Source organism: Otolemur garnettii, unplaced genomic scaffold, assembly GCF_000181295.1.
Source record: "Otolemur garnettii isolate 467f Iridium unplaced genomic scaffold, OtoGar3 scaffold00106, whole genome shotgun sequence".
NCBI classification, from domain to species: Eukaryota; Metazoa; Chordata; class Mammalia; order Primates; family Galagidae; genus Otolemur; species Otolemur garnettii.
The window spans coordinates 2,163,288-2,190,750 of record NW_003852501.1 but is presented as its reverse complement, the minus strand read 5'-3'; the positions used below and the strand labels follow the sequence as shown (position 1 = coordinate 2,190,750).

The window sequence follows — 27,463 nt, the reverse complement described above, 5'->3', positions numbered from 1 at the left end:
GTTTACAGATCTTTTGGCCAAGACCAAAGCCACCACTTTGTATACATGTACTAGGATTTAGAGTAGGGGTGACCTCGGGGTTAAGAGCACATGGTCTACCAGACATGGGCTACCTTGCTCTTTAGCCAGGCTGGCTGAGAAGCAATCACCAGAGTTATCTTCCCTCTGCCATTATTCCTTTCCAGTGTATACTGAGGCAAGGACAATGCAATTAACTCAATAATTTACTAACAATATTTGGCAGCTTAGGTTTATTCTAATGGCTATGGCATTAAGTATGTTACCTATCCTTTTTTCTGCTATAGTGAAGAGAGAGGGACTCAAATGTTGAATAATTATAGATGTAAGGAGTTGGTTTCAGTCTTTGTCAAGCCCATCTGATTTTCATGTAGAATTTGTTAGAATGATCATATGTTTGAATTCTACTTTATCCTGTGTTTGTATGCATCCTACTGAGTAGCTTTCATAGTGAGCCACCATCCCAGTAACCCAGGCTGGTGAGGTTTAGCAGCAGGCTGTTCACAAAGGCCTGATAATGCATTTATCATGAAATGCTAGTTGGTTAAAATAAAAACTAGGGGAAACAGAAATGCTCAAGAAGGAAGATTTACCAACACAGGGAAAGGCAGGACAGATACAACAGAATATCAAAAACTAATTCACAAAAAAGAGAAGAATTTAAATTTTTAATATTTCATAAGATTAACATGTTTCATAGCATAAAGTATTAAATTTCATCATTCCCAAATCTTTGCCAAGACCACTTAGTAAAATCCACTGTTTTCCTTCATCTTCTGCTGACTTACAAAATAATGCTTCTCTTTAGAGACCAAAGCTAGGATTTCTAGATCTGACTTCTTTACTTATCTTGATGTAATTTGTAAAACAACAAAAATCCCTGAATAAAAATGGAAATGTTAACCATAGAAAACATGCCTCTGAGGCATGTTTTAAAATGTAATGTGTTATGACTGCTCATCTATTCATAAATTGTTTATATGGAGTAATAAATCGATAAGTGAAGTAAGATTTGTTTTGTTTTCCTGTTATTAAAAAGTCCTTTACCCGTGAAATGATTTGACCTGGAGGACAAATTCATTAGTAAGCAGAAACTTAACTCCTGAAGTTTTTCCTTAGGAAGAAGTTTCAATCATAAAGAAAACGTGTTCAATTTAAACTCGCCAAACAGCAGATTAAGATTTTTGAATAAGGATCTATATGAGATTGGTACTTTCTGAACTCTTTGTAATAAAAGCAATTCAGTTTCATTTTTGGTACAATTAAGTATATGTTTAGCATCTTAATAATTTTATTTATGTATATTTCTGAAATGAACCCCCGTTTCTTTTTACTTTCTTAGAAAATGATGTAATTTTCAATTTCAAAACCCTCCAGTTGAATGACAGATCTGTGTTTTTGGTTTTTTTTTTTTTGTTTTTGAGACAGAGCCTCAATCTGTCACCCTGAGTAGAGTGCTGTGACATCACAACTCAAAGCAAACTCCAACTTCTGTGGGCTCAAGCAATTCTCTTGCCTCAGCCTCCCCAATAGCTGGGACTATGCCACAATGCCCAGTTATTTTTTGGTTGCAGCTGTTGTAGTTTTTTGGTGGGCCCAGGCTGGATTCAAACCTGCCAGCTTAGGTGTATGTGGCTGGCACCTTAGCCGCTTGAGCCATAGGTGCCGAGCCAACAAATCTGTTTTAACAAGCTTACAAAATCTCCCTTCTCTCTTTTAGAAGGCCACATAATGCCACAGATAGCCTATACTAGGGGTCCTCAAACTTTTTAAACAGGGGGCCAGTTCACTGTCCCTCAGACTGAAGGCCCTGGGACGAGTTGGCTGCTAAGCAGGACAGGCAGTGGTGGCAAAAATACCCAGTGGGCTGGATAAACGTCCTAGGCGGGCTGCATGTGGCCCCTGGGCCATAGTTTGAGGATGCCTGGACCCAGATTTTTTCCCTATCCATGTACTTTGAGATTGCTTTATCAATCTACATATACAGCAACTTGAAAATCCCAACAAAACGTCCACAGAATATAAAATTAATCCATAAACATGTTTCAAAGGGCAATCCTAATTTTTCCAATAATTCCTTAGGTCAGTGGTTCTCTAGAAGAAACCAAAATTACCTGTTGGGCTTTAAACAATGCATCTGTTTCTGTTCAATGTGGCCTGGAGATGTGCATTCTTAACAAGTTCCAAGATGCTGCTGCTACTGGTCTACAGACCAGCCTTGAAAACCAACACCTAAAATTAATTTTCTAGAACTGGATGATAGTATGCAAAAGAATTGTCAGACTTTGCTGCTACATTAAGTGGGCACCAGATACTTTAAAAAGGTAAAATCTCTCAAAGGTAACAGAATATGTTAGTGCTTCTTGGAGTGCCCAGATACCTACTGGTCTTATTGAAATGGATGTTGTGATTCAAAGGCCACTCTCCATCCTGAGGGTAGACTTTGCATTGCCACGCAACTCTCAGGCAATGCCTTCACTCCTGGTCCCCAGCACTACACTTGTAACAGAAAAAAATAAGATAATAATGTTTATTATCAGATAATACAATTAGGAAAAAAACCTCTACAAGTTAAAATAGTAGTTTCTGGATCTACTGTATACCCAATGGAATTCTGTCATAAAGATTACACAATGTTTCAATAAAATTTTACAATGTCTGATAGAACAATAAAGAGTGGAAAGCAGAGAGGAAGAAATGGAGCTAGCTCTAGCCTGTACCTGATTTTTACATCATTCTGAGGATTTTTTTTTCCTGAAGATTAGTTAAGACTAAAGTTTTAGGCTTGGGGTCACTAAAAACCAATAGGGAATCTGTTCCCTTTGTAAGACCTTTTCTTTTCCTCTCCTTATCCCAAAATTCCTGTATCATTTCTCCTCTTAATCCAATTTTACCTAAAGATGATCATTATTCATACTACTACCACTGAGAAAACAATGATTTGGAGCCGAAAGTTCCTTCCCACCAACCTTGCTCAAAGATGGTTAGCAATGATAGGGATTTCTATACAAAGACAAATGGAACTGTAGTGCTTTCAGCTACAGTATAGTTTCAGCTATACTCATAAATATCCTACTAACTCAAGACACTGGGACCATTACATATGCTCACTATAGTAAATGGAATAGGAATTAGGAAGAATGACTATGTGAGTGGCTGTAAGAAAATTATGAACAGATGCTGACTGACCTGTAAGGATGATTCCAGTACTCCTGGTCTTTAAACTCCTTGGAATTATTCTGGAAGCTTGACTTCAGGTAGTTTCATCCGTGTTCTCGTTTAACACCCTAGGAATTACAATAAAATCACATTTAGCCTTTTAAAAACAGGTTTTAATCAACTGAAGAACAGCATGTTAAAGTTCTTAACAGTATTCTATGAATCTATCATCTTGTAGATGTAACTATTTCCATTCAAGTAAGGATTTTCCTTTTCTTTAAATTTTGAGACAGAGTCTCATCACCCTCCCCCTCCAGAGTGCCGCTGAGTCACAGCTCACAGCAACCTCAAACTCCTAGGCTTGAGGATTCTCTTGCCTCAGCCTCCCAAGAGCTGGGACTACAGGCACCCCCCTCCCCAACACCTATTTTCATACATGGGGGGGTCTCGATCTGGCTTAGGCTGGTCTTAAACTTGTGAGCTCAGGTGACCTGCCCACCTTGGCCTCCCAAAGTGCTGGGATTATAGGCGTGAGCCAAGGATTTTCCTTTTAATTCAAAATGTTACCCATTTTTTCCAAGTAACTGTCACCAACATAAAATTCAACTTAATTTTATTTTTGTTTAACTCTACTAAATCCTAAATAATGTTCAAATCTCCTAATGACTTATAATATATTGTTAGGAGTTTTTACTAAACCGTTATTTGCCTAGGCCCTAACATGGATTGTTGTTCCTCAGGAAAACACAGCTTAAAATTTTAACCTACAAAGGAGCCCAACACTACTATGTCTATAAAATCTTATATTTCTACCAAGGTAGGGCATATTTACTATGTCTGTTGTTCTCCATCAGAAAAAGATTCTCTTAGCCTACATAATACCCAGATAAATGTTCTTCAAAGAGCATGTACCCCAAACTTTTCACTGGGAGACAGATTGATGTTTGTTATCCTTATAAAATGTTTTATAATGTTCCTGAAATACTATGGTAATACAGACTGCAATTTACAGACATACAGATTTTACTCAATATTTTCTTAACTGTTAGGATACATGATCCAGAAACATTAGAAATTACTACCTTAGATCAGTGATTTTCAAGTGGTGTGCTCGAAAAATTTTAAAGAACATTAATTAAATTATTTTGGAAAAACGTTTAAAGCACAGTAAATACATATTTTTATTTTTTTTTGATTAACATAATTCGTGTCCCAGAAGTTTAACTATAGGTTCAAGTGTGCTGTGAAATGAAAAAGGTTGAAAAATACTGCTAACATAATTCGTGTCCCAGAAGTTTAACTATAGGTTCAAGTGTGCTGTGAAATGAAAAAGGTTGAAAAATACTGCCTTATATCAACATTGTTTTCAAAACATATTTGGATCTTAAATTCACCTGAGAAATGAAGTATGGAATCCCCCAAATGTAAAATATGCACGTAAAAAGTAGGTACACAAGATTTTACATCTTGGCCACACCTGTGGCTCAGTGAGTAGGATGCCCATATACCAAGGGTGGCGGGTTTGAACCCAGCCCCAGCCAAACTGCAACAAAAAATAGCCAAGCATATGGTGGGCGCCTGTAGTCCCAGCTACTTGGGAGGCTGAGGCAAGAAGTGAATCGCCTAAGCCCAGGAGCTGAAAGTTGCTATGAGCTGTGACGCCATAACACTCTATGGAGGGTGACAAAGTTAGACTCTGTCTCTTTAAAAAAAAAAAAAAAAATAGTGAAGGGGATCCACAAATGCCTTAGTGTACCTCAATAACCCAACAGTACCTACATGGTCCCTGTTATAAAACCTTAAAACAACTTTTAAAACTGCCATAAATCAACAAAATATTTTCTGTATTTCCATAAGCTACTGGAAATTTAGTACATGTTACTTGTGAGAATCTGTTCTTAAATTCACTTGTACTCTTAAAATGGTTATTATAAATATGTTACTTCTATATACAGTCAGCCCTACCTATACATGAGATTAAAAATGTAGTTAGGCCTAAAATGGTTCCATCTGTACTGAATATTAGACATTTTTTCTCATCACTATTCCCTAAGTACAGTGTAACTACTTATATAGCACTTCTACTGTAAGAGGTATCATAAATAATCCAGAGATGACTTAAAGCATATCAGAAGACCAGGTGCAATAGGTCACAGCTGTAATCCTAGCACTCTGGGAGGCCAAGACAGAAGGCTTCTTGAGCTCAGGAGTTCAAGACCACCTGGAACAAAAGACTAAAAATAGACAAATTAGCTGGGTGCAGTGGCAGGCCCTTATAGCCCCAGCTACTCAGAAGGATGAGGCAGGATGATCACAAATCCAGGAGTTTGGGTTTGCTGTTAGCTATGATGCTGCCATGGCATTCTATCTAGCCTGGGTGACAAAAGGAGACTGTCTCCAAAAAATAAGTAAATATAAAGTATATGGGAAGATGTGCATAGGCTATATGAAAATGTTATAATTTTACATCAGGAACTTGAGATCACAGAGGTGATGAAATCAATCCCCCATGGTTACTGAGGAATAACTTATATATGCCTTTGGTAAAGGCTAACAAGAAAAATACATAGAAGCATAAACTAATGGACAAAAGGATTAATTAATTCTCTGTGACACCTGGTCTATTAAGAGACTTTATTTATTGAGACAAGAGTTGTACTCTAGCTCCTGGGCTAGAGCGCCATGGTGTCACCCTCGCTCACAGCAACCTCAAACTCCTGGGTTCAAGAGATCCTCCTGTTTCAACCTCCTGAGTAGCTGGGACCATTGGCGCCCACCTCAACCCTTTGGCTATTTTTAGAAACAGGTTCTTGCTCTTGCTCAGGCTGGTTTCCAACTCCTGAGCTCAAATAATCCTTCTGCCTGGGCCCCTCACAGTGCTAGGATTATAAGCATCAACCAGGACAATGGGCCTATTAAAAAACTTTAATTAAACCTTTTCATGTTTGCAAAAATGTGAATCTGCATTCATAAAACATTAATATTATTGATGCCTAGAAAGGTAATCCTCAGAATTTAGCCAAGTGCTAGTTGTCAATATTTTATCTTTATAAGGGTAGCTTATCATAATTCTCACATTCAATATTAAAAAACAATCACTAGAGTTCTTTTTAAAGGAGTCTTGGTTAGGTGCTCATGCTTATAATCCCAGCATTTTGGGAAGCTGAGGTAAGAGGACTGCTTGAGGCCAGGAGCAGGATATCAAACATATGACACCCTACCTCTCAAACAAAATTAGCTAGGCATGGTAGTGGGCACCTGTAGTCCCAAACTACTCAAGAGGATGAGGCTGGAGGGAGGATTGAATGAGCCCTGGAGTTGGAGGCTGCCCTCCAGCTTAGGCAACACAGATACTATGTCTCAAGGAGGAAAAAAAATAGTCTTACAAAGAAGTGATGAGGTTTATTATACATTGCCAACCCTCGTAAAACAATCATAATAAATTACTACACAAGTACATCCATTCCGTTGATACTCATAATGTGGGTTTAAAAATGTGAAGTCCTGGAAAACTGATATGCAAAGGACAGAAGAACTTTTCTAATCCTGAAGAACAGCTACCTCCATTAAAGTACTACTGCCAAATATGGGGGGGAAAATCAACTAATAATTCCATTAAAACAAAAGGTACCCCTTAACTGAAAACTTAAGCATAACACTAACAAGAGTGTATTACACCACTTTCAACAAGTTTTAGAATAAAAATGGGTCAATATTAACTGTGTACATGTTAATGTTTGGTTCTTTTTCTTAAGAGATGGGGTCTTGCTATATTGCCAAGGCTGGTCTCAAACTCCTAGCCTTAAGAAATCCTCCCAGTTCATCCTCCTGAGTAGCTGAGATCACAGGTGTGTACCACTCTACCACCCTAATGTTTGATTTTACTCTCCCATGTTAAAATGCTGGAATTGTTGAGAGTGAAAAAAGAGTCTCTAACCATATCCTAATATTGAGTAGTCAGAAATGTCAACATCACATATGCTTTCAAAGAATAAACTATTAAAAACACAGAAGCCTCATTTATTAAAAAAAGAATGGGTACAGTGGTGCCCAACCTGCCACCCACTTGCCACAAGCAGAATATTTGAGAACTTATTTATGTGGTGTCAGATATCACAAAAGTGCGCATAGCCCTTTTCTCTGGCTCATCACCTTTCATCAGTGTTTATGTATTTACTATGTGGCTCAAGACAACTCTTATTCTTTCAATGTGTAGCAGACAAGAAAAAAAGTCAGACTCCCCTGGTTGTTAACAATAGACGTAACATTATCCCAATCTTTGAGTAAAAGGAGATAGACACTTCTTCCCACTGAGGATACAAATCTACTCTCATTCATATTTTACATATGATATATATTATGTAAATTACATATAATTGAAGCAATTTCTAAGGAAGGAATGAATAACATATAGATAATACATGATCCAATAAGCAGAGAGGCTGAGCTGTTCAAATTATGACAGGAATTATTTTTTAAAAAAATAGCATTTTAATGATGACATGTTAAAAGATGCCTTCTTATAAAAACAATCTAAAAGGCAATGATTGCCTCTGAAGCAAGTGTCTGTAGTACTGAGCCACCAGAAATAGCATTTTGTTGTTTTTTTGAGACACAGTCCTGCTCTACTGCCCAGGCTACAATGCAGTGGTGTCATAACAGCTTACTGCAACTGGGCTCAAGTGACCAATCCTCCTGCCCTGGCATCCTGAGTAGGTAGGACTACAGGCATGCACGACCATGACTGAGTAATTTTTTTATTTTTAGGAGAAATGGGGTCTCACTGTTGCTCAGATTGGTCTCAAACTCCTGAGCTCGTGAGTCTCCTGACTCAGTCTCCCACAGTGCTAGGATTATAGGTATAAGCCATTGTACCCAGCTGGGAATTTTCACTTAGCATGTTCACTATTCAACAGGAGTGATTCCCTTTGAGAAATGCATGTTCTAAAGTTTGCATATTTTGGAGGGATGGGCATTTCTTTTATTATTAAGGACGACTGCCAGAGAAACTGTACACAGAACAGTTTATACAACTGAATATGATCCTTCATGACAAAGACACAGATCACAAAGATGACTCCTAAAAACAAATAGAACAAATGCTATTATAAGGAACTCATAAAAGTCAAAATATGTAGTATACTTTTCACCAAAGTAAATCTATTTCAGTGTTAACTAAAAAGATTGTCTTCAAGCAACAAAGTGTATCTCCAAATAGAGAACAAGGAAATAGTAAATACAGCAAAAAAATAAGGTGAAAACTTAGAAGTAAACATTTTCCTAGGAAACTTAAGAAAATGCCCAAGAAAGCAGCAAACATGTAAGCCATTTGACAATAATATCCACAAGTTCATCCAATTTTTTTTTTTTTTTTTGAGACAGAGTCTCGAACTGTTGCCCTGGGTAGAGTGCTATGGCATCAGAGCTCACCGCAACCTCCAACTCTTGGGCTTAAGTAATCCTCTTGCCTCAGTTTTTCTTTCTTTCTTTCTTTTTTAAAGTAGAGAGAGGAGGTGTTGCTTTTGCTCAAACTGGTCTGGAACTTGTGAACTCAAGCAATCCACCCTCCTTGGCCTTCTATAGTGCTAGGATTACAGTATGTGACACTGCACCTGGTCTTTTTTGATGTAATCCAACTTCAACAGATGAATACAATCTGGCACACTATAATTTCAGTTAAATTGGACAATATTTAATAAGGAAGTTCCATGTTTCAGCTGATAATTTGAAAAAATCCAAAATCTATAGTAAGAACATTCAATTTTGGATTCCTAACACCACCTGGCTTTTCAGAACTCTAACAAAGCTATCCATACTTAAACTCATTTATACATCATTAAAAGTTACACACAGAACAGTAAGTTTAACATTAGATGACAACGAAAAGCAATATGGGTGTATGATGATTAAAGGAAAAGCAAGAGTACTTTACAAAAGAAGTTTATCGGGCAGCACCTGAGGCTCAGTGTGTAGGGTGCCAGCCCCAAATACTGAGGGTGGTGGGTTCAAACCCAGCTCTGACCAGCTAAAACAGCAATGAGAATTGCAACAAAAAATAGTCAGGCATTGTGGCAGGCGCCTGTAGTCCCAGCTATTTGGGAGACTAAAGCAAGAGAATTGCTTAAGCCCAAGAGTTGGAGGTTGTTGTGAGGTTTGAAGCCATAACACTGTACCAAGGGTGACAAAGTGAAACTGTCATTAAAAAAAAAAAAGAAGAAGAAAGAAAGAAAAAAAGAAAAAGAAGTTTATCAGGAAAATGCAAATTAAAACCAAAATGAGACACCTCTCTGTGCTCACTAGAAAGGCTAAAATTAACAAGACTAACAGTATAGAGTGTTGACAAGGATATGAACAACAGAAATCTTACACAGTCCTCATTTAGGGAAGTATAAAATAGGGCACTTTTAAAAATTATTTGGTAGTTTATTAAAAACATATACCTACCCTAAGCTCAGCAATTCTGTTTTTAGATATTTTCCCCAAGAGAAATGAATGTGTACATGACTTATACAAGAGTGTCCACATAACAGCCCCAAACTGGAAATGACTCTGACAGTATATCAATTGAAGACTACACAAAATAGGGTATGTTCATTTAATGGTCTACTATTTACCAATATGAGAACCAACAATCCACATATGTAGCAACACAGACAAATTTCAAAAACACTCTGTTGAGTGAAAGCAGCCAGAAAGAAATAAAGTATACGTTGTAACATTTCATTTATATGAAGTTCAAAAACAAGGAAGATAATCTACGGTGATCAAAACAGAAGAGCAGATAAAACATCCCACCTCTCATGTAGGATGGACTAATTGCAAGAACATTCATATGATCTAAAGTTTACCAAAACTAAATCAAAATGAACACAACTTACACATAGTGAATAACTGACATGCTAGTCCAAAATTTTCAAAAGCAAAAAAGTTTTCTTCATTAAAAAAAATTATTTTAAAAGCCCATGTACCCACTCAAAATTAAGAAATAAGTATCTTAAATAACATCATGTTCAAGTATCCAGGAAAGAATCAGATAGAAATATCAAAAATAACATTGAAATTTTAAAAATTTGAAGAAAAATTAAACATTCCAGCTAGAATCTTAAATTTTTTAGGAAAATAATTTACTGCTACATACAGTACATATACACACACACACACACACACACACAAATATATATATACACACTCACACACCCCCATCTTTTCCTCTCCGGGTTATAAGGTAACTTTTTTTTCATAGTTAACAAAGAAATGTAAAGTTCAGAAACTCGTAAGTACAAACATACTCTTCAGTTTTTTGGGTTTTTTTTTTTTTTTTTTAGACAGAGCCTCAAGCTATCCCCCTGGGTAGAGTGCTGTGGCATCACAGCTCACAGCAACCTCCAACTCCTGGAATCAAGTGAACCTCCTGCCCCAGCCTCCCAAATAGCTGGGACCACAGGTGCCCACCACAACGCCCGGCTATTTTTTGGTTGCAGCCGTCATTGTTGTTTTGGCAGGCCCGGGTTGGATTTGAACCTGCCACCTTAGGTGTATGTGGCTGGCGCCTTAGCCACTTGAGCCACAGGTGCCGAGCCATACTCTTCAGTTCTAAGAAAAAATTAACTCCATTTCAAGTGCCTGGACCTAGAAAAAAAGCAAATTCTAGAGAAAATGACATGTATTTGCTTTACACACAAGGAAACTATAAGTAAATGTCAGTTCCAGAGTGAGACCACTGAAAATTTCAATCTTAAATGTAATGTTGAGTTCAAATTTCTGCAAAGATGTTTCAAAACCAAAAATTTGCATGACCTTCTTGTAATAAGATAAAATTTCTCTAGTATCACAGAAAACACAAAAACAAAGAAACTCAAGGAAAACCTATCACTGATCATTGCATAATCAACACTAAGTTTTAAAAACCATGTTGGACTAGTCTAATAAACTGCATTTTTTATTTCAAGATAACAGGTAATTATTATGAACCTACCTGAACACTTTCCATTATTTTTCTTTAAATATAAATATTTCAAATGCATTACTACCACATCTAGGAATCCTACTGTTACTTAAGGTATCAGTCACATATACCTATCACGAAAGGGCACTGGAAAGGAAACCATCAAATGATATTCAGTGGTTTATTATACTTAAAACCACTTAAAAATAGCAGCCCTTGCTGTTTACTTACTTTGAAGGTAACATGTAAATCTACTTAAGAAAAACATTTCTTACAGATTCCACTATATAGCATGTTCATATCCACTAACACCAAAATGTTGTATTAGTGGGAAATTATTCAAATATCCTAACAAGTATAGTCTGCTCTGTTATGTGTTAATCACCTATTAAACTTGAGGAGAAACAGGTCTCAAAAGAAATCAGTGGCTGGGGGTGACCAGCATCAGCCAGGCCTGTGTTCCTTGTGCTCTCAGTGCCCCCAGCACTTGCTCCTCACTGGGAACACTACTCCTGGATTACAAGTGTACCCTAACAACTGTATTTAGAGGTAAAAAATATTGAAATCACTAAGTGTTTTAGTGATTTTTTTTTTTGAGACAGAGCCTCAAGCTATTGCCCTAGATAGAGTGCTGTAGCATCATAGCTCACAGCAACCTCCAATTCCTGGGCTTAAGTGATTCTCATCAGCCTCCCAAGTAGCTGGGACTACAGGCGCACACCATACCACCCGGCTATTTTTTGGTTGCAGTTGTCATTGTTTGGCAGGCCCAGGCTGGATTCAAACCCGCCAGCTGTGGTGTATGCCGCAGAGCCTTAGCCGCAGAGCCATTAATGATTTGTCTTAACATAGAATTGTAAAACATCTTTTTAAAAAGGACTGCGAAGCATAAAAGCACAGAGTTTAAAAATATCAGTTTAAATTCCCTGATTATCACAAGGTTCAAAAAATTCAGACAATACAAACCAATTTGAAATGTAACACAAATGTAAAGTAACACAAAAACAAGGTGCAAGAAAACCCACAAAACATAGCTATCAAACTTTTCCTACCTCCACATCATTCATAAATGCACCATCCTGACACTTGCACTTCACTGCATCTCCTTAAGTGGTGGGCAAACCTTCGAAGAAGGGGTAAGAATTCCACATTATCTCTGCCCCTTTTTATGAGACAGAGTTTCAATCTATTACTCGGGCTAAAGTGCTGTAGTGTCATAACTCACAGCAACCTCAAACCTGCCAGTTCACATGATCCTCCTGCCTCAGCCTTCCAAATAGCTAGGACTACAATATCCTGCCACAATGCCCAGCTAATTTTTTCTATTTTTAGTAGAGACAGGTTCTCACTCTTGCTCAGGCTGGTCTCCAACTCCTAAAATCAAGTGATCCTCTCACCTCAACCTTTTTAAGAGTTCTGGGATTATAGGCCTGAGACATCACGCTCCACCCATGTCATACCTTTTTTTAAAGCCTCTATCCTATTTCCCACTTGCAGTCACAATCAGCACTTATTAAAGCATTCCTAGTAATTTTTCAGTGATTATACTCAACTTTAAGACACAACTATATGTACAAAAAAATACCATTTTGATTCTGCTAATAACTCCAGTGTGACCTTGGACAAACTGCCTATTGAGTAATTCAACAAAAAAGGATAGGAAGCATCTCTGAGACTACCCACACCTGAAATAACTCAGATGGCCTGAGAATTGTGTATTAGGTAAGAATCATTTAATCTAACCAAAACAGCATTAGAATTTAACTCTAGGTGTCTACATACTAATGCAGAATCATGACTATTCCAAAACTATTTCACTACATGACTGAAAAACAAAAACCTTAAAATGACCTCAAAGCTAAAAATCAGACCTGAGTTTATTTTCCAGTGTTTCCCACAAGTTCCAAAGTCAATCTTCCTTCGTGCGTCTTGAAGGGCATTTTCCCCAAGAGTTTTAGTCAATACTGTACACAGACACATACTTCATTGTTGACCATAAATAATATATTTTATTCCCTCTTTCCTTTTATGTACCTGTGAACACAACATTTACAGATCACACCAACATTACCTCCCCTCTCTTTAAATGGAATTGATTTACCTGCTGCTTTGATTCTGCCTCTCTTCCAGTCAATTCTCCTTAAGAAGCTAAAATAAGTCTTTTTCTAAAACAAAAACTAGATTACCTCCTTCCCTAGTGATATCCCATTTCATTTAGAGGTAGGGGAGATTTCAGTTATTTACCATGGCATTTGCTCTACATCTTGCATTCTCAGTAGGGCAGTATCACACTCCCAAGGAGGAGAAAATTAGGGGGTAAGAGGACAAAAATCTTACTCTTTTATAATATGAAGCAGTAATATAACATATATTTATGAAATATATGAGATCTGGGTTGTCAAAATTCACAAAGGAATCAGGAAAACTGTCTAAAATCCTTTCTGCCGAGGGAATAGTAATGAAATAAGGGATGGGAAGTTTATTAAGAATAAATATGAAAGAAAAAAAGAATATATATGCAAAGCTGGGCATGATAGCTCATGCCTGTAATCCTAGCACTCTTGGAGGCTGAGGCAGGTGGACTGCCCTGAGCTCACAGGTTTGAGACCAGCCAGAGCAAGAGTGTGACCCCATCTCTAAAAATAGCTGGGTATTGTGGCAGGTGCCTGCAGTCCCAGCTGCTAGGGAGGCTGAGACAAGAGATTCACTTAAGCCCAAGAGTTGGAGGTTGTTGTGAGCTATGATACCACAGCACTCTACCAAGGGTGACAAAGTGAAACTCTGTCTCAAAAAAATAAACATTTATATGTATATATATATATATGCATATATATATACACACACACACATACATATGCAAATGTCTTTGAATGCTCACAAACTTTTAAAGGGATACACAAATTAAGAACCATTGTTGCCCTTACAAAGAGAAGCTGGGTAGCTGGTACAGAGAAATTTACTCTCACTACCTACTATTTTGTACTTTGCTTTTTGTATACTAGATGTATATTATTAATCTAAAAATTAAAAAACAGGCTAGGCATGATGGGTCAGGTCAGTAATTGCAGCACTTTGGGAGGCCTAGGCTGGAGATTGCCCATAAGTTTGAGACCAGCCTGGGTAACATAGCTAGACTACGTCTCAATAAAAATTAGCTGGGTGTGATGGCATGTTCACCAAGTGGTCCAATCTACTTGAAGGTGAATGAAACAGAAGAATCTCTTGAGCCCAGGAATTGAGGCTTCAGTTATTAAGCTATTGATATTGAGCTATTAAAATACCACTGCACTCCAATCTGGGCAACAGTTAGACCCCGACAAAAAAAAAACCCAAAAACAAAAACAAAAATATCCCGCCAAAAGCACACTTAACACATTTTAGGTATAAAGAATATTGAAAGGCCTTTTGGTTTTTAGTAGGTGCTAATCCTTTCTGAAGCATAATGATGTGATAAAAATTATCTCTAGATCTCAGAGGATTTGAACAACTGCTACAATAAAAAACTTGTGTAGGTACCTTTTTTAAGTTTGAGGATTAAGAGAAAATAGGGGCTGGTGCCTGTGGCTCAAAGGAGTAGGGTGCCGGCCCCATATGCCAGAGGTGGCGGGTTCAAACCCAGCCCGGGCCAAAAACTGCAAAAAATAAAAATAAAAAAGAGAGAACAGGGATTAGCCCACCATATTTTCCACATTTCCTACTTAGCCATTGACTAAATACAAATAAAACCATCTTTAATGAATGTCCACATCTTTAGTGTGTTTCTTTAATTAATGAATACAATTACGGGATTAAAATAGGACATTTAAAGGCTTAGATGTACTCCTATTTTAGACACAGTTCCCCAGCAATGCTGGGTCTACCTAAACCTCCTAACCTATGTACATTTTGCCCTGGTAAATTATTTGTCTCATATTTTTACTTATCAATTCTTGCTTTGGTGACAATAAAAAATTCTCCAAAGGCTTTTTCCTAAACATTAAAATTTTATATAGGATGCACACCCTTGCTGGATGTCACAAGGCCTAAAGTCTTCCATCCTGCCCTCCTCCCCCTATTTTTAGAAATTGATAGCACCAAAATATTTATTATTTGATTTAAAAAAAAAAAAACCCAGCCAGCACAGTGGCTCATGTTGTCATCTTAGCACTCTGGAAAGCCAAGACAGGAGGATCCTTTGTGCTCAGGAGTTCAAAACCAGCCTGAACAAGAGTGAGACACCTCCCCCCCATCTCTACTAAAAATAGAAAAATTAGGGAGGTGTTATGACAAGTACCTATTGCAGTGCCAGCTACTCAGGAGGCTAAGGAAGGAGGATCACTTGAACCCAGGAGCTTGAAGTTGCTGTGAGCTAGGCTGACAGCACAGCACTCTATCATGGTCAACAGAATGAGACTGTCCCAAATAAACCATTCCAAAACTTGAGCGTTGCCTTGTTTCCACATAAATCCCACATTCGATTAACCAAGTCCTAATTGTTTCATATTTAACCACCATGTCTTGCTTTCTGCCCTTCCACTCCTACCCTACTACCTCCGTATCTTGACTCTGCCTGCCTGCAGTTGACTTTAAATACATCCTTCCCAAACTCACTAGTGTTCTGTGTGAAGTACAAATCTGACTACTACCTTTCCCTTACCAAAAATCTAATGGATCCTTCACACAGATTAAGACCTCTGATTAGTTTTCCAGTTTCATTCATCTAAAGACATGGGTTTTTCTACCTCCCCAAATCCCTAGACACACTAACAAACTGGTCAACATACAAAGGTGGTCAAGGGAATGCACAAAGCTTACTGTACTGATACATATATGGGTTGCATGCCTGGTTTACGATAATTAGGTCAATTTAAGGAGGTGGTCAGCTATGGAGATTATAGTGTACTACTTCCCACCTTCCTCTGGTCACCTAATCCTCCCACATCTGAACAAAGAGCATTCTCCCCCAAACTATCCTATGAGACTCCTTTTCAATTATTTCATCTTGTATTTACTCCTTAAAAAAAAAAAAAAGGCAGAAACTCACTCTGTTGCCCTTGGTAGAGTACTGTAACATCACAGCTCACAGCAACCTAAACCCTTGGGCTCAAGTGATTCTCTTGCTTCAGCCTCCCAAGTTGCTGGAACTATAGGCACCTGGCTATTTCTAAATTATATTCATTTCTTTGCCAGATTCACTGTAGCACACTTATTTTGGGCAACTGGTTTCCTATGCATTACTCAAGTAATACTCAACACACTGCCAATATATACATCGGGTGATTTTAAGAAACTGATAAGGTGGCTTGGCGCCTGTGGCTCAAGCAGCTAAAGTGCCAGCCACATATACCTGAGCTGGTGGGTTGAAATCCAGCCCAGTTCTAGACCCACAGCTACTTGGGAGGAGGTAGGAGATCGATTGAGCCCAGGAGTTGGAGGTTGCTGTGAGCTGTGATGTCACAGCACTCTACCTAGGACGACAGCTTGAGACTCTTGTCTCCAAAAAGAAAAAAAACAAACTGATAAGGGGTTACTAGATTAAATAACCTCCTGTTACATGATGTGCCCAAAGCTGATCATAACAAAATGAGTGCTTTATTGAGAACAAGATTCCAATGCTTATTTTGTACTCATCTGTGCATGGTTAACTTTTTCCTTCTTAAGTGTGCCTCTCAATTCGTGTATATGTAATTCAAGTCTCAAGTTCTTCCTTAGTCCTTTTCCACATTGTTTTGTATTTATTGTGCTATCTTCTTTAACCAGTAGTTCGGAATTGCTGGAAGACAGAAACACCTTCTATCTAGCCCATACTGGGTATCTTGATCTTAAGTAGAGCAAATCCTTTCTGGATAGTGATTATATATTCCATGTTACCTGTACTCACTGTATAATTAGTCATTTAAATCCATGATTTCTAGTGTCTGCTACGCTTATACCTAATGCCACAACCCACAGGTTCAGAACCGCTGATCTAGGCTCTGCACAACTATAATCTCTTACAATTCACTTATGAACCCTTTGTACTTTTTTAGAAACCATTGATTTTGTTGATCAAATACAGTGTTAGCTTATACAACAGCAATAAAAAATTCACATTAAATTAGCACTTTAATATATAAATTACTTTGAGGAATGTGATTAAATTCCAAAAGGAAAACACAAAACTTCTAATAATCTTACACTAGCCCCATACTATGTGAGAAAAACCAGAATGAAAGAACTAACATCTACCCACTCACTGAAGAAATATATTAATCTGTACCTATTTTCCAAAGAAAAATAACTATTTCCTATAATAAATGGAAGTTATAGTTAGCTGTCACAACGAATTATAAGGTGGTTCATTTAATGATAATCCAGCCAGCAGAGCACTGAATTCCTTTTGCTCCAGCTGTTCTAGACAGCACCAGTTCAACTGGAGCAGAAAGGCAGTCTCCAGAGGGAGGAAGTCAGGGGTGAAGACAGAAGCTACATGAAGACAGGAGATAAAGAATTAGGAAAATTGAGGAAATGGTAAAGACAGTAAATGCCAGGGGGAAAAAATATATGAAAAAATTATACAGAATACTTCAAATAACTAATAATTGTCTTTAAAACCTGCTCTTTTTCCACATAAGTACAGACAGGAAATGTAATCATGGCTCTATTAAATGTATCCGAATTTTATATTTCACATACTACATATCAGTTATATAGAAAAATTAAGAGTTTTCATTCCATTTATTTGAGCTCCAAAAGTACTCGGAAGACACATATCACTGAACCACAAGGATAATATTAACCAAAATTATGCAACATAAACTTCAAACTTTAAAACATCCTTTCTAAGTATTACATTTTACCATTATCTCTTGACTTTCCATCATGTCAAGGTCAAGGAGAAAAGAAAAAGCGAAAGAAAAAAAATGTTTCTTGCAGAGGTTCCCAGACTTGGTCACATTCTTCCTAACTTGTACTTACTAAAAAATACAGAACCTAAGATACTATAAAGTATGTACTGTGAAAATGAAGACAAAAGTCAGAATGAAGGAATTAAGTAATAATTTCTACTACACATTGAAGAAATATGTTAACCTGATCTCTTTTCTGATGATACATTTAAAATCATCACTGTAAAAACAATCCAGAAAAATAAACAATATCTACTTTATAGGTATTTAAAAAAAATCCTTATCATTCTATTGAAACCAAGCAGTAGTACTAGTACAAAGACCATGATAAAGGAAGCATGCAAGTGAAAAAAGGATAGCAGAGGAAAAATGGTGACTTTTAAGAATTCTTCAGAGTAAATTATTTAGATAAAATTACTCATAATAGAATTAACATAAAGACCAAGTCAGAGAAATGTTTTGGAGAGTAACATTTCTTCAACTATGAATTATATGTTTTGTTTCCTCCCAATATTTGTAAAAGACAGTTTTTCAATCTATGTTGGTATAATACTTATTAAATCTACCAGAGGCATTAGGTGTTCCCTTCATCACATAAAATTTTTACTCAATCATTTCTCCTGGAAATCTTAACTGCTTTATCATTTCAAAGTTCAATTACTGTAATTAGACCACTGACATCTGGAGAAGTCCATATAAGAAACACCTATGGAAGTATACATGAAAAATCACATCAACAATGAGTTTAAGGGGCTTCATTTCACCAGACCTGCCAAGATGCTCCTAGCAGCCAGCCCTTCCTGCTATTGTTGTTTGTAATCTCTTCAGTATGCCAAAGGTGTAAAAACATGTAAACTAATAAAATCAGTAGCCTTCATTTTATTCTCAATGAATAAAGGCTACTTTTCCTACTTTAAAAAGACTTTAGGTAAGCTCTTTAACTTACTTCCAGGTTCTTCTGGTCTTCTTAATGTTTGAGGTTCGACCAATATCAAACACCGCTGCATTTGATATAGCCAATACATAGAACATACGATGTAATTTTGGTTTTTTATTTTATCTCAGCTGCTACAAACTGAACCACATGGTCAACCTTACCCACTCACCAGTCTCAAAGCAGGATTTCTTGGCTCCCATTCATCCACCCCAGGCCTTAAGACAGGATGCATATTCTTCTAACAAATCGTATTGAAAACAGGGAAAGTCTCTCACATTCTCTGCTGACTGTTCTTGTTCTGACTCTTAGTACAATGATGGAGCTGCCTAAGAATTTCTTTAGGGACTTTCTTCCAAAGATTTCTCTTGCCACCCATTGAACTTCAAGCTCAAAGAAGGTAGAAATGATATCTGTCTTCCTCACTGCTAGGCTGAGACTAAAAAGCTCAGTAAATATTTATTGAATGAATAAAAAATCTGGGATTCCCAACCACACATCTTAACTGGTACTAAAAAACTGGTACTAAAAACTCTACTTTTAAATACATGCTATTATCCCATTCTTTCTCAGATCAGTGTAAGGATGACTATAATTTGGGTATTAGAAGCAAATAAGTAAATATACTACCAAAATGATGTGAAATCCTACTGGGAAAGGCTCTTTTTTAAGATACATAAAAAATATGTGATAGAAAAATCATCTTAGAGTTTGAGCGGGGGTGGGGGGGGCCCAGAATAGATAGGGTTAGAAAGGTGCACTGAGGCTCGGTGCCTGTGGCTCAAGCGGTTAAGGCGTCAGCCACATACACCTGAGCTGGCAGGTACGAATCCAGCCCGGGCCAGCCAAACAACAATGAAGGTTGCAACCAAAAAATAGCCGGGTGTTGTGTGGCGGGCACCTGTAGTCCCAGCTACTTGGGAGGTGGAGGCAGTTGCTGTGAGCTGTGATGCCACAGCATTCTACCCAGGGCAACAGCTTAAGGCTCTGTCTCCAAAAAAAAAAAAAAGGTGCACTGAGATCATCAAATCAGGTAAGGTCCTGTCGTCTACACTACAGATGGAACAGCTACAACATTTGTAAAAGGAAAGGGATCAGGACATGATTTCATGTTTTAAAGGATGCAATGGCTATTTTGTGTGTGTGTGTGTGTGTGTGAGAGAGAGAGAGAGAGAGAGTGTCTCAAGTTGCTGCCCTGGGTAGAGCGCTGTGGCATCACAGCTCATAGCAACCTCCAACTCTTAGGCTTAAGTGATTCTCTTGCCTCCCAAGTAGCTAGGATTGCAGGTGTCCACCACAACACCCCGCTATTTTGTTTTTGTTGTTGCTGCTATTGTTGTTTTAGTTGGCCCGGGTTCAAACCCGCCAGCCTCGGTATACGTGGGCCAGTGTCCTACCCCCTGAGCCACAGGCACCGCCCGTACAACAGGCTATTTTATGGAAAATAGATTACAAGAGCAAAAGTAAAATTAGGACAAGTTAGGAGGGTTTTGTAGTCCTTGAGTTCCTCAAGAGAGAATGTATTTACCATTAGGCAGAAAAGTTTTCTAAAGTTGTAAAAAATCACAACGAATCACCTACCAGCACTCAAAAGCAAAATATTAAAAAATCCAAAGGAAAGTACCTTCCCCTAGCAGCTATGCAGTCTCACCATCTATTCAGAACACACTTACCTTTGGTGTTTCAATTATTATTAGTAACACCCTCAACCCACCATTCAAAGTAGAACCCCCTGGAACACACTGCAGAACCTATCTCCCTCTATCCCCCACATGCTAGTCGCAGTTAAATTCCCTCTACTTCTGAATTGTTCAGGTCTGTAATCTGAACAACTGTCATTATCACCAAAGATCCTTTTAAAAATCATGGAGGGAGATTGCTTTCTAGAACATTACTTTTGATCAGTCACCCTTATACTTAAAATAACTGTCCTGACTCCAAGTCACCTAAAAGATGAAGATCAAATCTACTTAACACATATCTTATCTCTACTTTTGTGCTCTCTACATCTTACCTTCCCCATCCTCCCCTTAACCAGCTTGCTGCTTCTCAGGATTTCCACTCACTGCCATTAGTCCTTGTGACCCCATCATCTTGCCATCCCACAACCCTCCTTACCCTCTCCCTCCCAAAAAAATACAACTGTAAAATGGATCCACTCACCTTTAAGACCTGCTCAAAGGTTATATATCATCTTAGTTAAGTTTTCTCGGTTTCCCCCTCAAATAAGTGAATGTTTACTTCTAAGTTTTCAGAATATTTTCTATTCCCTTTATTATGATAACCGGGTGAAACAGTTTCCTTACAGCTTTACGTATACCCATTCAACTTCAAATCCCAAGAGAGTGGAGACTATATTTGGTTAATTTTTGTATCCTCATTAATCAACTCTGTGCATTCAGCAAGAAAACATTTAATAAGGATTAGGAAATGAGAATTACTAAACGATAATAAGGTCCATAACTCTCTGACATTCTAGATGAAATAAAATATACAAATACGTAAACAAGAAACAAATGTTTAAGAGAAATATTGTATGAGGACAAAATCTTTTCAGTACTTAAGTATTTGTTTTAAAATTTTGTGAACAGTATCAAGTCAACAGTAAACACAAAAGTAACAAACATGAAAGGGTAGGTAAACATTAATACGGACAATTTATTTCCTGATAACACAGTGCTCAAAATTCTTCCTTGTACTATACCAAACATAAAGGAATTATACCAGGAAATTTACTTCACACTGACAGTTAACAGTGAACATATATTTAACAAACTTTAAAGTTCAACCTTACAATTATTCACTTTTAAAGGTAACAAATAAATTACATAATTACAGTGTATGCAATAGACTTCTGGGACTACAGTCATGAAAAGAAAAAAAATGTGATGGTTATTTCTCTAGACTAGTGTTCTCTAGAAGAAAAATAATGTGAACCACATGTGAAATCTTAAATTTCCTAGAAGCCATATGAAAGAAAGAAAACCAACAGGTGAAATTAGCTTGATAGTTTATTTTATTGACCCATTATATCCAAAATATCACCCCAACATGTAACCATATTAAAAAATTGAGATATTTTACATTTTTTCCATCATACTACATTTGCCAATCTAATTCAGGTGAAAATTTTTTCTTCTAAAATAGTTATCTGTATTTAGATTACATAAAATTGAAGATGCAAAAAGTGTTCCAAGTGTGCTTAATACTCTACAAATAAATCAATTTAAGTTACAATAAAATTAAAATTAAAAATTCAGTTCCTCATCTCACTCATCTTAAGGATTCAACTGCCACATGTGATCACGCCTGGACAGTGCAGCTCCAGACAGAGAATTACTGCACCTACTGACTTCACCACAGTTTATTTAACCAGCACAGTCTAAATCAAACAGATTGTTTTCCCTTTTATAACCTCAGATGGCTATTTTCTAGACTCCTTATCTAAAATACTAGCTGCCGTTTTCCCTATCCTTATACCTACATGGTAAGATTATTTCCACTGTATGTCACTGTTTGCTCCTCTAGGTCTAGAACAAATATGCCATGGGGATGAAGGATTGGTTTACTGTGTTCACAACGGTATCCCCAGTGCCCAGACTGAAAGAAACTATTGTCAACCTAGCCAACTATAAAAGTCAGTATATAGCTGAGAGAAATTTAAATGTTGCTAAATTATTTAACAAGTGTATCTATGCTACATTTATGACCTATAAAAAATAGAAACTGGTTGTGATAGAGTAGTTGTCTTCTCTATTAGTCAAGTAATTCCAAAGTAATTCAAATTATGAAATTCAAATTTTCAACTCACAGGTCCAATAATTCATGGTATGAACCTCTCCCTACATCTTACTTTACCTTATCTCCAAAGGGGCATCCAATCATTTTTCTTTTCTGCCACACACTGGAAGGGTTTAAGAGTTTTCTAGGACCACACACTGAATACACAGACACTAAAGGAAGCTGATGAGCAAAAATAAAAAGGTCTGACATCATAGATAAGCAAAACAGTCCTGTGGGCCTTTGGGCCAGGTTGGATACCCCTGCTTATAGCACAAACAGCAGGACATATATTAAGCACATTATATTGCAAAGCAGAAATTAAGAATGTGCATACAGCTTTTCTGCAGAGTCAAAGAGGAACCCAGGTGATTATCTGGATTGCAATCAGAAATAAGTTCTATACTTAAAGTGTTTCCTATATATAGATATTCTTAACATACATACATCAAAGAAAATGTTCTAGAAACGTAACTTCTTAAAATTAAAAAGACTAAAATTGGGTAATTGTTTCTTTGCACTATTATTGTCACATATATTTTAAAAAACTATTTCAACTGTGTACTCTCATTATGAACCAATTTTTAATGTACAGTATTTCTCCGACTACTTTGATTCACACACACATACATATATTTGAAGCTACAAAGGAAATGAAATTATGATTAGCAAATATACTGTCTTAGAAAACATATTTATCAACTTTTATCTTCCATCTAGAAAAACAAGAGGCACTTACACATAAAGAAAAGGCCATTATTTTAATCCACCAAAACTGTAGAATTTTCCAGCACTTTCATCCATCAGGCATAAGCATGTGCAAATACACTGATACAAAAACAGATTATTACAGTTTCATCATTCATACCAGTAGTGACAGATGAGGATCAATTAAGTGGAAAATTTTTACAACATTTTCAAAATTTGTTCCACCTACCTATTTTCTGCTCACTGGAATTAACTAGGTTTCTGAATACAAAAATAAGACCCTAGAAAGCATAATCAATATATTTTTTGTATTATGTGGGCCTCCATAGCTACTATATTTTCTAGACAAAAATAATGAACATTTGAGGTGCTTGTCAATTGGCAATGGCTAGAAATGTGTGTGTGTGTGTATGGCGGGGGGGATGTGGTGCGAGAGTCTGCTGGCGGCCACGGGAGGTAGCACGCTGTCGTAGGAGTGGGGGTTGTGTTTCATTGTCTCAATGACTGGTCAAGGATCTTAACCTACAGTGTACTGGGATAGCAATCCATAACAACAAAGACCACACAGCCAAAAATACTATGTCTCCTTTGAGAAACAATGTTTCAAAACAGATTCTTCAAGACAGGTCCCCAAACTGCAGCAGCACTATCACCTGTGAACTTACAAATGCACATACCTTGGCTCCACCTGAGAACTACTGATTCCTGTGAAACAAGAAAGCTGTATAATGAACTTCCCAGGTGATTCTAATACATGCTAAAGTTTGAGAACCAGTGAGTTAAATGGATGCCTACATGGCTGCTGTCCTTAATTTAGAGCAGTGGTCCCCATCGATTTTGGCACAAGAACCGGTTTCAGGTAAGACAAATTTTTCCACAGAAATGGGTCAGGGATGGTTTTGATATAAGTCTACCAGCAATTGACTTATTATGGTCTCTGTGCAGTCAAACCTCTCTGCTAATAATCTTTATTTGCAGCCAATCCCCAGCACCGGCACCACTGTCTCAGTTCCACCTCTGATCATCAAGCATTAGATTCTTATAAAGAGTGAACAACCTAGGTCCCTCACATGTACACTTCACAGGATTTGCTCTCCTATGAGCATCTAATGCTGCCGCTGATGTAACAGGAGTAGAAACTTACGTGGTGATGTGAGTGATAGGGGAGAGGCTGTAAATACAAAGGTTTGCTCACTTGTCTCCTGCTAAGCCACTCAGTTCCTAACAGGCAGGCCTAAAGGTAGACCACAGCCCTGGTACCTGTTCATGGCCTGGGGCTTGGGGACTGCAGATTGAGAGGATAGATTTTTCCCTGCTGTTTCATGTTAAGCCCAAGAAAGTCCCCAAATATACAGTAAGTAGAGTCTCTCAGGACATATCACATGATGAACTAATGGAAATGGTGAAACCTTAAATGACATAGTACCCCGCCCCAAACCTATATGACTAAGAAAATTGTTTATGAAATATTATTACAATTATCATTTTCAGATTCCTATACTTTTCAAAATCATAAATGTTTAAGTATGAGAGCATACAAAAAGTTCTAATCAATTCAAAGAATTAATAAAGTAACCACTGACCAAGTTACTCATGATTGCCTCCAAAACAAAAAAGGTCAGAAATTACTAAATGTCACATAGCATAAGTACATAATATTGTCTACGCGTTTCTCATTAAATAAAAACACCAGACACATTTAAATCTAAGGACGGAAACGATTCACATTATCTAATTAATGTAAAACCACCCAAGAAAAATTATAATCATTCTGGCAAAATGTACACTAAGATATTTTCAGTTTTCAAGTATGAGATAATATAATTAGCCAAAAATTTAAATAAGCATAAAAATGTAGGTAACTTGTGCAAACTTGAAAAAGTTAATAAGCCCAGGGTTATATTTACAAAGTTTTTCCAAAACCAAAAACATAAGTCATTCACATTCACAAAAGTCTGGTTTGTTGACAAACATACAATGTCCTTTTGCATAAAAGAAGCTAGAAAAAGAAAGGGTATATATTAGAGATCTAGTCAGAGAAAGAAGATAAAACACAATGACTATGGCTACTCATTTAAGTATTTGACCCTAGCTCATATACGCATAAATTCTACCTTAATAAGATAATACAATACATAAATGTAAAGTTGTCTCTCACGACAGTATTTGAAAAAGTTTTAGATAAACACTTGAATAAATAAAATTTTAGATTAAATTTACATTAAAATATCAGTTCTAACATCACCAACACCACCAACAAACCACTTATAGACAGCATTTGTGAAAAATAAGGTGTACTTATATTACTATCAATGCAATGCAGGACCCTATATTTAAGGAACAGCTCCATGCATTCAAACTAGGCACACTTTCACTAAAATACACTTAATCCTAGTCTTAATTTTGAGAATGAAGTGCCTCACATAAAATTTGGGTGATTATATTCCATGAGACAGAACTAAAATTGTGTTTACACATGCAAACAGAATACCATCTCTTTTGACATTCATTTCTTTAAATCAGAAAGACAAGTTGAAAGAAAAAATTAATTCTGACAAATTATTCCAATAAAATATCTATAGGGGGGAGCCGGTAATGATGATAGTGATTCAATCCACAAAGCAAAAGATTTTTTTTAAATGTGTAAGTGTACTTAGAAAACTCTGACAAAGAATACCTAACAAAGAATCTGAGTTTCCTCAACTTGGAAATTATGAATTTCTATTACTCCAAAAGAAATAAAAAGTCATAAAACATAGAAAATACATAATGCTGATTTCACCAGCTAAATAAATAGTAAAATCAAACAATAAAGAGGAACCTCTTTAGAGATAAAGTATAAACTAAACATGGTTTTACAGGAAAAAGGTCAAATAAAATCAGAAGTTAACATAGGTCGGGTCTTCAGTAATTAAAAAAAAATGTTTAAACTGTTTTTACAACACGCTTTTGACACTGTTTAAAAATCCAGACTTAAAGATCAGATATAGCATGAAAATTTTTCTGCCAATTATTCAATATTTCTGTGGAATAACTTTCTATAAATTACTTGATGGACATACATTTGGGAAACAGTATGCAAACTTCATTTACATCTCCAGAAAAAAACATGTGAAGTGAACACAATAAAATGATTTCCTATTTTTAAAAATTCAGTTATGAAGGCTGCTGGAAATGAAATAATGGTATTAAAAGTAGAAGGCTTGACCCAGTTTATATACATACTTGCATATGATCAAATAAACCCATAAATTAAGAGACTGACTTTTGATTTGACGAGAAAATTGCCTGGTATAACATCGAACTAAAATTGTTCTTATTTTTAGAGATGTATGTTGAAGTACTTAGGAGGGGAAATAATATGAAGCCTGCCACTTCTCTGAAATAAATTTCCAACCCCTGAAAAAGTCCATGCCTATATATATCTAGCCACACAAAAGAAACCATGAACTTTTAAATTAGGAAACTTTATAATTGGGTATTCATTGTCTTATTCTTGAAAATAAGAAGTCTGACTTTTTAGATCACCAGTATCTTCTCATACTTCATGAATATAGTTTAATATGTTACATTTTGTAAAAAATTACTAACAGACACACACAAAAACAAATACCCCATACTCTTTAGGTAACTTTTGCTAATTTTCAAAGTGATCTGGCCCTTTATATTTTTGACTAATACCATTTAACACTAAATTTCAACCTTTTCAAACTTTTACCATACATCTGACCACATTCTTCCAAAAAACTTATTTCAATCACACATTTATGTCCTTTTTCTCATTCAGAATGTCATAATTATCAACATAATCTAAATTCATTAGTGATTATTAATCATTCACATTGATACTTAACTATTATTACAGACTTTATATATAAAGTTACTTAAATAGTGAACAAGTATGTTTCTAAATAAACTATAAAGATATGATTTTAATTAATGTCTGATAAACAATAGCCAAAGTTTCATTCACTGCCCTTATTGATAATTCCTATTTCTATTTTTTTTTTTTTTTTTTTTTGAGACAGAGCCTCAAGCTGTCCCCCTGGGCGG

At 36.6% G+C, this 27,463-nt stretch overlaps 1 protein-coding gene across 4 annotated transcripts in view; it reads right to left on the bottom strand.

The window, feature by feature from the left end:
* Positions 1 to 1,846: 1,846 nt before the first annotated feature.
* PSPC1 (paraspeckle component 1) overlaps positions 1,847 to 27,463 on the bottom strand; it is a 107,130-nt gene continuing 81,513 nt past the window's right edge. For 2 of the 4 annotated variants that reach the window (XR_002774997.1, XR_001161570.2), the window contains 2 exons: positions 3,208 to 3,305; positions 1,847 to 2,517 (listed from right to left, as the gene is read on the bottom strand). Coding sequence is in view for 1 of the 4 variants with exons in the window: in XM_023517223.1 (XP_023372991.1) it covers positions 3,282 to 3,305 (24 nt within the window). In the remaining 3 variants the exon portion in view is untranslated. The other 2 variants (XR_002774998.1, XM_023517223.1) reach the window with 2 other exon arrangements.